The following is a 10,865-nucleotide window of genomic DNA, read 5'->3' as shown; positions in this document are numbered from 1 at the left end:
GATAGTTTAGCATAAGTAGTTAGCTGTGACACTCTTAGTACCTTTCCCAGATCTGAAGAAGGGCTCTGTGTAGCTTCAAAGCTTGTCTCGCTCACCCACAGAAGTTGGTCCAATAAAAGATATTACCTCGCCCGCCTTCTCTCTCAAGAGGGTACAGAAAGACAGCCTTCTCCTTCACTTCACTGCTGTGTGCAAGGCAGTACTATCAGGCATGTGCCTTACAAAAATTATGGATTTTTCCGGGGAGGAGGGTTTACATTTATCTATTGAGGGAAAAAAACCTGGCAGATCATAAAAGGAAAATAAAGAACAAAGAAACCAAAAGTATTTCATAAGTAAATGAACAAAGGTTTTTAGAAATATTTCAAAAATAATCATGCAATAGAAAATGTAAAAGGTGATTTGTCAGCCTGGGTTTGGCTGGGGTTTTTTCTGGTCTTGTAAATCCAGCACCTCCCCATTGTGATTTTAAAAAAAAATCTTTACAAGTTTAAAAAACAAATAAATAATGTATATATCCTGAAAGACGTTGGATTGTTATCAATTAGCTGGAGACTAAAGTCCTCTTGGTAGCCACAAAATAGGTACACCATGGGCCTAACGTGGCCCTATCCCACAACCATTGGCTTCCCAGCTGAGGAGGAATGGACGACTCTTTCTTCATAGCTGCCCCTTCATCAGCCAGAAGCATTGCTACTGAGTAACATGAAACTCTCATTTCTCACTCAGATGGTAAGAAGTGTTTCCATAATTCTCTCAGTCCCAATTGGCTTCGGAAGCCTAGTTACAGGAGGGTAACAAACTCATGTCTCTCACTGGATAGCATAAAGAAATAAGTTGCCTCTAGGCTACTAAGCCACTCTTTTTTCATTTCTCATAGTTCCTCTGTGCCCCATATTCACAACATTCCCATCCTTTACATGGCTATGAGACACGTGCTGAACAAAGTGATGATTCCCAGTCAAACAGAGCCCTTACCGCTTCCAGTGCTCAAACGGACACCTCCCAAAAAGATGTTACTGGAGAGTGACTCCTTGTCCCAGACTGTCAGTTCTAGGCAGACATTGTGTAGATCTGTAGGATTCAAGCTGCTGAAAGTGAAGCTGTGATTCCAGTGAGGGTTCACACTCTTCTTTATTACAGGAGTTTTATGTTTTGTTGCTTTGTTATTATCTGGGAGCAGATATCTGAGGGAGACAAACAGAAAGAAAGCGAAGAAAAAAAACAGGTAGATGGGACTTCAGGTCAGTCATATTTATCATTTGTATTACAAAAAGAAAAGGAGTACTTGTGGCACCTTAGAGACTAACAAATTTATTTGCGTGTAAGCTTTTGTGAGCTACAGCTCACTTCTTTGGATGCATTCAGTGGAAAATACAGTGGGGAGATTTATATACATAGAGAACATGAAACAATGGGTGTTACCATATACACTGTAACGAGAGTGATCACTTAAGGTGAGCTATTACCAGCAGGAGAGCGGGGGCGAAAAAACCTTTTGTAGTGATAATCAAGGTGGGCCATTTCCAGCAGTTGACAAGAACGTCTGAGGAACAGTGGGGGGGAATAAACATGGGAAAATAGTTTTACTTTGTGCAATGACCCATCCACTCCCAGTCTCTATTCAAGCCTAAGTTAATCGTATCCAGTTTGCAAATTAATTCCAATTCAGCAGTCCCTCGTTGGAGTCTGTTTTTGAGGTTTTTTTGTTGAAGAATTGCAACTTTTAGGTCTGTAATCGAGTGTATTACAGTATCACCTAGAAGTCAGCCAAAATCAGGGCCCCATTGTGCTGAGTTCAGTACAAACATATAGTGAGAACTGTCCATTCCCTGATGACCTTTCCTTCTAAATAGACGAAACAGAGAAAGGATGGGAGAAAGGAAGCAGTATTATCTCCATTTTACAGATGGAAAACCAAGGCAGAGAGAGATTACCCCAAATCAGCAAAGCATTTAAGCACATGTTGAAATCCCATTGAAGTCAAGTTAAACATATACCAAAGTGCTGTGTTGAATTGGAACCCAAGTGACTTGTCCAGGTTGTCTGGGTCAGAGACAGGAATTGAATCCAGCTCTCCTCTGCCCCAGGTTAAGGAACTGCTTTTAACCACAAAACTCTCACTTTCAGTGGGATTCCTCATGGAGAACAATGCTTCTCCGTGTGAGTAAGAGTTTCAGATTCATGGTGAGAAGCAACACTATTCCATGATGATACACACATCTAACCTAACTTGGGCAAAAATAAGTGGTTGGTAGAGAAGGAACAGTAGCAGATTGTCCCCTTGAATGGAAATAAGCTTATGTTTACATTTACACCAGAGGCCTAATTCCTGGAAAAAACACAGAGCCCCTGATGCTATGAAGTCTGACAATTTTTTCAACTCCATAAGCTTTATATTTCTACCAGAGTACTCTTTTCTTGAAACTTTGTAAATACAATATATTATTTTCAAAGTCAGAGTAGAGGACAAACCTCCCTAGTCTGTACCTACCCTTCCCCCAGTACAGTTTATGGGTTCATCTCAGCTATAGAAAATATATTTTTAAAAACCTTGTAACCTGATGGAAAATTGTTTGTCCAAAGGAAATTGGTTCAAGCTCCACTTACATAAAACAACCCATGCCAGCAACAACAGATGTGTGTGATGAGCTAGCCAGAGACAGTCCACAATGTCAGCAACAGCAATGTGCTGCCAATTCGTCAACAAGGGGCTCCAACAACAAAAATTCCCCTTAGCCTGGTGTAAACTCCATGTCTCAAGTGTGTACGAGCTGCGGAGAGGAGAGTGAGGGACCAGACAATCTGTTTCTTTGTTTTCCTGTTTAAACAAAAACGGTTTTCTCATAGTCATAGCCAACCATAGAGAAAACAGCACTGAGCAAACCAACATAAAATAAGCCTATGGATTGCTCTTTGTGCCTAAAAAAATGTACTCAGTACATTGATCGTACAGCACTTGGATCGTGTGAATAGGAGGTGCAGGGTGAAAACCTTACAATGAATTCTGGGTATATCTGCCCCAGGAAAACTTGCAAAAATACATTTGTCACTTGACACAATTTGAGCTACAGCAAAAGCAAAATATTTTTCCTTCAGAAATATTTTTTATAACCTCAGGAACAATTGACCACTCTGAGAGGAATGGTTTAGCTGGTCCGGAGAGGAGGTGAATCCATATGGGGCATCAGGTTAGTGGTGAAAGTTTGTCAAGGGGTTCACTTCAACAAAAACATGCAGACTGTAACCCACACACAACTATATGTAAAACAAGCAACTATGAAAGCTTTTATTGACAGGGAAAATGGCAAGGAGAAGCACTCTTGTCAGCTGTCCATATTTCACTCATTTAACACCTTGAGTGCCATGCTCACATTTATGATGACTCTCGTATAATCAGTCACATAGGATTATATTTATTTATACAAACGTAAGTGTGTTCCTATAGCAAATATTTTCTGCTTATTCAGGGATATTAACTTTGGACTCTAAATGCTAAAAGATAAATAATATAATGAGGCATATGTATACAGCAAAAACCTGACACATTATATATATGAAATCATACTGTATTACAGAAATGTATATATAGTATGTATACATATATCACATGCTCATCTTTAAAAAAAAAAAAAAAAGTTTTACCCTTCATGTCAAATTTCAAAGCCACATTTTGAAGTCTACGAAGTAAAATTAAAGCTCTTATTTAAAATCACGTATTATGACCTAAATTTAAATATAGTGGACAAAGAGGTTAAACTCCATTTTGAGGTGCAAGTTCTTTTTCAGGAGTAAAGTTGAGTAGCTATCAGACAAAAATGATATTGATCAGCTAAACTAGGATTCAATGCAAAAGCTAGTTTTACTCTTGACGTGCTATGCAAAACATGGGAAAGTAAAAATTACCCTTTAACAAATGTGTCAGAAGTGCCTCCTGACTTCACAGCTGTTAAATTCTTGGCTTCCTTGATGAGGACCTCCAACATACCCCCAGAAGGTAGCTGTGTGTTTCCTTTCTTTCCTTTTTTTAAACTCTTCTTTCCTGTACATAAGACAAACCAACAACAAAATCAAGAACTTACTACTGCAAAACCAGTTTGGAAATGTAAGCCTTTTTGGACAGACTCTGCCACTTGTTTACTTCAACAGGACCATCCGTGGAGTGAAGCACTGCTTGTGTTTACAATCTGGTCCTTTATCTGTAAACATGGTCGGGCAAAAGGAGGAGATCACCCCACACCCGGTAAAAAAAAAAATGGACTCAGATGTGGTCAATCCTTGACAGACATTACAGGGCTGGGTTGTCCTAAGTCTCCAAGTACAAATATGGAAGTACTAATACATTGAAGGGAAAAGGTCAAGTTTTCTTTAAATCCTCTCCTCTTCTCTGCTATTACAGATGGCAAATAATACATTCTGAGTTGTGGTGGCAAAGAAGAGCTCTTATCAGACACCCTCCCCCCACAGGCAGAATCTGAAACATCTCTCTCAAAGCCTGATATACAGACATATATGGTACAAGTTCACTCCAGAAGAGATACCTTGCTGCATGGAGTTTTTTTAATGATTTAGTTAAGATCTAGATTAGTGAATATAAAAATTGCTCAGATCCACGTGCTGGGAAGGCCATTCATTCACAGCTTTGTTGTCACTGTGCTTTCTGAGTAAGATTAATACTTAAGAATTCAAGAAATCTGGGGCATACAAATTATAATATGCAGCAACCGGTTTCCTCAGACCAAAGACTACCAGATTATAGCAGAGGACCTTGGAATTTACTACTAATAAACTGAATGTAATTCATCTGAGAAAAGAGCCTATGCTACCAATGCTTGCAAAGTAGTATTGTCTCTTTTGGCAATAAATTTCTATTGTTCTCAAATCTCTCTGCCTATGGTCTGTATGTATACTGTGTGTCCAAGGACAGAATTACTATCTGGTCATTGCTACCTCTTTGGACCATCACTTCTCTGGACACTACTGCAGTACATGTAGTAACTAATAATATTTTCCTCCACAGAAACACTGCCCATTTCAGAGGACTATAATGGACCACCCTAGACAATTCTAATAGGATCCTCAGGGATATAATTACAGTAGGAGTAATGGGATGAAACTGAGCAAAGGAAATTGTAGACTAAATCATGTAAAAAGGTTCTGAACAGTGAGGTATGTATCAGTAAGGATGATCTCCTGAGAGGAGCTGTGCTAGCCCCATTACTCTGATCATCCATGTACTGTTTAAAACCAGACTGCACAACGAACACAACAACTCAGGATTAGAGTATTGCTTTGGATAATAACTGTCCTAAACCATGGCTATTGACCAGCTGGGTCTTTTTAATGATGTCACAGCCATGCAACAACTCCTAATGGTGCATAAATGGCATCTCATTACTGGGGGCAGGGGAGCATCATCTTTCCTTTGAAAATTCCCTCAGATATAGGTGCCTAATTTATTTCCACAGAACTTCAACCTTCTGCAACTCTGTTACTTCATAACTCAGCTTTCATCATACAGGTTATTTCCAGTACTTAGAGGATGCTGCCATCAATGTTCATTTTACCTTGAAACTGTCCGAGGGGAAGCATTAGGTTTTTCTCAGGGGGAATGTAGTGTAAAACAACTATCAGCTCTCCTTTATACTGAAGCCCGATATCTGCTGCAACCTCCAGCTGATGGAGAGGAAAGAAAAACAGAAATCCAACTAAGCTTAATAATTCACCCATTCATTTTCAATTTTTTTCATTGTACATGTAAGCCATGATATATGCTTAAATAGGTCATGCCACTGCACAGAGCTCAGAGCTAATTAGCCCTCAGTGTTTGAATATAGACAGCCACATTTTTGAAAATATAATAGTCTACGAAGTGCAAAAAGCTCAGAAGAACAGACGTCACATGCCCTGCACTAGATGCTGTTCGGTAAACATAAACGGGAGAGAGAAATTCGGTTTGTTAGAATGAAGAAAAATTCCAACCCATGCAACCCATTGCACTGATTTACAGCAAACAAACAGGTCCGAGTAAGCTGGATATATAAACTGTAGCTAATTTAGGGCCAGATTCAAATACCCTTATTCATGTTGATTAGCACCTTACTCCATAACTAGCCCCATTGATTTCAATAGGATTATTGTTGGAATAAGAGGGCATAATCTGTCCCTGAAACAGAACAGAGATTTATGGATACAAATATTATTTCCCAAATGTCTTTTCCTCTTCTTCCCAAACATCATTTCTCAACGTTCTGCACCTCTTTTTCCCCATTAAATTTCTAAATCCAGTCCAGAAGAAGCGTGCTCTATGCTTTTTTATAACATTAATCAAAAGCAATATTAGACTTATGTATTTTTTAATTTAAATTAAAAAAATGGATTATAAACTCATTTTTAAAAACTAGCTGCTTTTGTAGGCCTCCCCTACCCATAAAATAAACCAATCATATATCAGTAAACAGTGATTTCTCCTAGAGAAATGGAATACAATAGAGAAATTGTTCATGAAATTTCATTAAATTCCCAATCCTGTGGAACATTTAAGCATGTACCTAACTTTGCTCACACCGGTAGCCCCATTGATGTCAATGGGACAATGCATACAATCAGAGTTTATGAATGTGCTTCACAAACTTGGAGCTTAAAGGTGTGTTGGATCCTGATACCTTAATCTGCAGCAAGGGAGATTGAGGTTAGATATTAAGAGAAGCTTTCTAACTATAAGGAGGGAGAACTCTGAAATAGGCTTCTAAGGGAGGTTGTGGAATCCTCATCACTGGAGGTTTTTAAGAACAGGTTGGACAGACAAGTACAAGGTATGGTCTAGGATTATTTGGTCCTGCCTCAGTACAGGGAACTGGACTTTCTGACCTTTCAAGATCCCTTTCAGCCCTACAATTCTATGCCTATGATACATGAAGTGCTGCCCAGTATGACAACACTGAGTATCTGGGCAATACGCTATGCCTGGAATTACATTCTGTCCAACACTGCATCAAGATACTGCACTACTTATGAAATAACTGTGCTGGTGAGAGCTTACATCCGAAACTTGTTCAGCTTGCCTCCTCATCCCAACTACTAGGTAAAGAATTTTACTTTCAGGAAAAGAAATAACCTCAGAAATATGTAAGGTGACATACAAAAGCTCAGTCTGCCTTTAAAGTTAGACTGCAGGTTAAGACACTATCACCTGATTAATAAAAATATTTAGGGCTAGATCCTGCCATCTGCTCATACACAGGGAGCGGATTCAGAGGAAGGTGCAACAAACCCTATAGTGGACAATTGCAGAACAACCTGCCCATAGGGGAAAATTTCATTTTAATAATCCCTGTCTGCCAGGAAGCTTTATTATGCCCTGAAGCATGCGAGTTTAGTCTCACAACTTCCCTGTGAAGATGGTAAGAATAATTTCCCCCATTTCACAGATGGGGGAAGTGAAGCACAGAAGTTAAGGCCCTAATTTTTAGAACTGACTTGCTCAAATTACCCAGGAATTAACACACGCCTCCTGACTCCCAGCCCTGTGCTTTAACCCTAAAGCTATTCTCATGATCATTCTCATCTAACCACTCTCCCCTCAGAGGACTGTACATCCAACTCTCAGAGGACAAATGAATCTTAAAACCCTCAAATTCTTTCTTAAAACAGCTGAATAGCATCAGATTACAACAAATGTCAACCCTTAGCAAAGTTCAACTGGCATTCTTGTCAGAAACATGGAGTTCATATTGTAGGACAGTATTCTGCCTAGCATACGTATAAACAAACCAGATCTTTAATTCTGTTTGAAATAATTTGTTATTCAGAAAAATTTTTTTCTTTGCTTACCAACAAACTGAGCTACACTTACAGAATCAGAGAATCATAGAAATGTAGGGCTGGAAGGGCCCTTGAGTGGTCAACTAGTCCAGCCCCCTGAGGTGAGGCAGGACCAAGTAAACCTAGACCAACCCTGACAGGTTTTTGTCAGACCTGTTCTGAGAAGCCTCCAATAAGGAAGATTCTACAAACTTCCTTGGAAGCCTAGCCCAGAGCTTAACTCCCCTTGTGGTTAGAAATTTTTCCTAATGTCTAACCTAAACCTCCCTTGCTGCAGATTAAGCCCATTACTTCTTGTCTTACCTTCATTGAACATGAGAAACATTATCTTTGAAAACATTATCCAGATCATCCTAGCGGGCAAATGAGACATATTCTAGTTCTCTTTTATTTGGTAATAATGAGGCAGAATTAATAGCTCTTATAATGAGTTTGGAAATAATCAGACACATTTCCTAGCTGGAATGTCTGAAATGCTTAGACCTGACTACTTTTTGGTCTGAGTGAAAGTGCTCCATCAGTGCCTTTGTTACGATTTAAAAAAAAGAAAAAAACAACACTTAAAATGATGTGAAGCAGAACAGAGACTGAGCAACAAGTCTTACAGTCCAGTAGTTTCACAATGTAACATTATGATCAAACCTGAACACACAATGTGAGTGTATCTCATGTAAAATTCTCAATTCTAAATAAAAGCTAAATCCTACACTAGCCAGTACTGCTACAGAGAAACAGGAATGCTGACAAATATGTTCTCTGCTCCATGAATTGAGCCAGCCAGGGCAGGCTGTCATGGAACCAGCCTGGGGAAAGTGTTGCTCAGGATATTTTATTACTAGTAAAAAGGAAAAGCATTTGTCTCTAGCTGTTCAGGGTGCTGACTGCAGAAGAAGTTATTCACCAAGTGCAATAACGAATTGTTCTTTGAAATGTGTCCCCCTACTGGTGCTCCACTGTAGGTGTGCTTGTTTCCCTGCACTGCTGATTGTAGAACTTCAGTAGCAGTATCTGTTAAGCCTGCATGTCCACAGTCTCTCCTTGTGCCCCGCCACAAGGCTAGCCAGCGCATGTGGGCTAACCCCCCTCAGTTCCTTCTCTACTGAAGTCATAGACAAGAATTCTGAAGTAGACGGGAGGAGGGTGGGTTGTGAAGCACCAAGAGGGGGACACATCTCGAAGAACCATCATTACTGCACAAGACAAGTAACTTCTTCTTTGAGTAGTGTCCTTGTGGGTGCTCCACTTTAGGTGATTCCCAAGCAATATCCCAACTAGAGGGCTGGGGGGCTCTGGAGTCTGGTCAGTTAGAGATGACAGCACTGTGGAGCCGAAGATGGCATTGGAGGCAGAGTCTCTAGCGATTGCATGATGCTCTAAGAAGGTGTTGACTGATGCCAATGTCACCACTCTACAGATTTCTGAGATGGGGACTTTCTTGAAGAAGGTGATGGATGAGGCGATGGGCCTCGTGAAGTGTGTACAAATAGTATCTGGGGGGGTCATGTTGCGAACTTGGTAACATTGTCTAATGCAGTTCGAGACTCATTTGGAGAGTCTTTGGGCTGATATTGCTGAGCCCTTGGATCTTTCAGCAACAGAGACAAAAAGTCTAGTGGACTTCCTGAAACCCTTCGTCCTAGCCAGGTGGAAGGCTAGGGCTCTCCGGACATCTAGAGTGTGTAATATAGCCTCTCTGTTGTCTCATGAGGGTTGGAAGGTGAATCAATTGGTTCATGTGGAACAGGGTGGTTACCCTGGGGATTAATTTTGGATGTGTCCTGAGTGTAACCTTGTCCCGAAAGAATACCATGTAGGGATTTGCCATCAGAGCCACTATTTCTCCTATTCTCCTAGCCAAGGTGACTGCTATCAGGAAGATCATTTTTACTGAGAGGTATGTAAGAAAACAGCTGGCCATAGGTTTGAAGGGAGGCCTAGTCAGTCCTTTCAATACCAGGGCTAGGAAGTCGGGGGTGTGGTAAAAAGTTTACTGTACCCCTGAGGAATCTTTTAGTAGTTGGGTGTAATAGCACTGAGTAGCCCTCTACTTGTTGATGGAAGGTTGCTACAGCTGTGAGGTAGACTCAAGGAGCTGAGAAATAGTCCTGATCTTTTTTAGGGTCAGTCAAGGATCTTCGGAAGAGCTGCGGATGTCAGGGACATTTGTTGGAAGGTACACCAAATCCAGAACCTGGGCCATTTTCGCAGGGAAGTATGGCATGTTGAGAACTTTCTACTGTGTAGTAATACCTCTTGTACCTTCTTTGAGCAGGAGTTCTCCAGATATTGGAACCATGAAGGAGTCACGCCTTGAGAAGAAAAATTCCCAGGCTGGAATGTAGAGTGTGCCCTTTGTTCTGCGAGAGGAGGTACAGAGTGGATTGGAGAGAGATCGGCAGGCACTTTGTGAGCTGTGACAGGTAAAGGTACCAGGTCTGTCTTGGCCAAGCGGGAGCGATCAGTACAACATGTGCGCCTCCTCATTTTATTTTTAACAGGACTTTCAACAGTAGGGGAAAGGGAGGAAAGGCATTGAGAAGGTCTCTGTCCCAAGGGAGGAGGAAAGCATCACCCAGGGAATGTTGGCCTATCCCTGCTCTGGAGCAGTAGCGTGGACATTTCTTGTTTAGGTGAATGGCGAACAGGTCTGTGGTTGGCGTCCCCCACTGACTGATTGGGCGAAGTACTGCCGGGTCTATCTCCCGCTCATGCTCGTGTGGGAAACTGGGGACTGAGACTGTCCACTATCGATTTTTGTGTTCCCGGGAAGTAGGCCGCAGACAGTGTAACATCATGGGAGATGCACCAGCTCCATAGTTTCATTGCCTCTGCACAGAGGGAGGGTGACCTGGGCTCCCCCTTGTTGACTGATGTAGTACATACAGGCTATGTTGTCTGTTAGGACTCTCAGGAGTGTTCCCTTGATCGGTGGCAGGAAATGGGCACAGGCATTCCTGACCGCGGTCATCCCTTCACATCAACCTCCTTAAGCGATCATTGTAGATGAGCACCTGCCAGATGTTGTGAGATCATTTAGATGG

General features: G+C 41.1%; 1 protein-coding gene across 6 annotated transcripts in view; it reads right to left on the bottom strand.

Annotated features, from left to right (window-relative positions):
- The window catches only part of SYTL5 (synaptotagmin like 5), a 171,869-nt gene that overhangs the window by 3,601 nt on the left and 157,403 nt on the right, over nucleotides 1-10,865 (bottom strand). For all 6 annotated transcript variants that reach the window (XM_074968770.1, XM_074968778.1, XM_074968761.1 and 3 more), the window contains 3 exons: nucleotides 5,568-5,676; nucleotides 3,907-4,042; nucleotides 979-1,187 (listed from right to left, as the gene is read on the bottom strand). In XM_074968770.1, the coding sequence (XP_074824871.1) occupies nucleotides 979-1,187; nucleotides 3,907-4,042; nucleotides 5,568-5,676 (454 nt within the window). The remainder of the gene's footprint in view (nucleotides 1-978; nucleotides 1,188-3,906; nucleotides 4,043-5,567; nucleotides 5,677-10,865) is intronic.

The sequence above is a fragment of the Natator depressus genome, chromosome 1 (assembly GCF_965152275.1).
Source record: "Natator depressus isolate rNatDep1 chromosome 1, rNatDep2.hap1, whole genome shotgun sequence".
NCBI lineage: Eukaryota > Metazoa > Chordata > Testudines > Cheloniidae > Natator > Natator depressus.
Note: the sequence above shows the minus strand (reverse complement) of the source record. Positions and strands in the feature narration are given on the sequence as shown.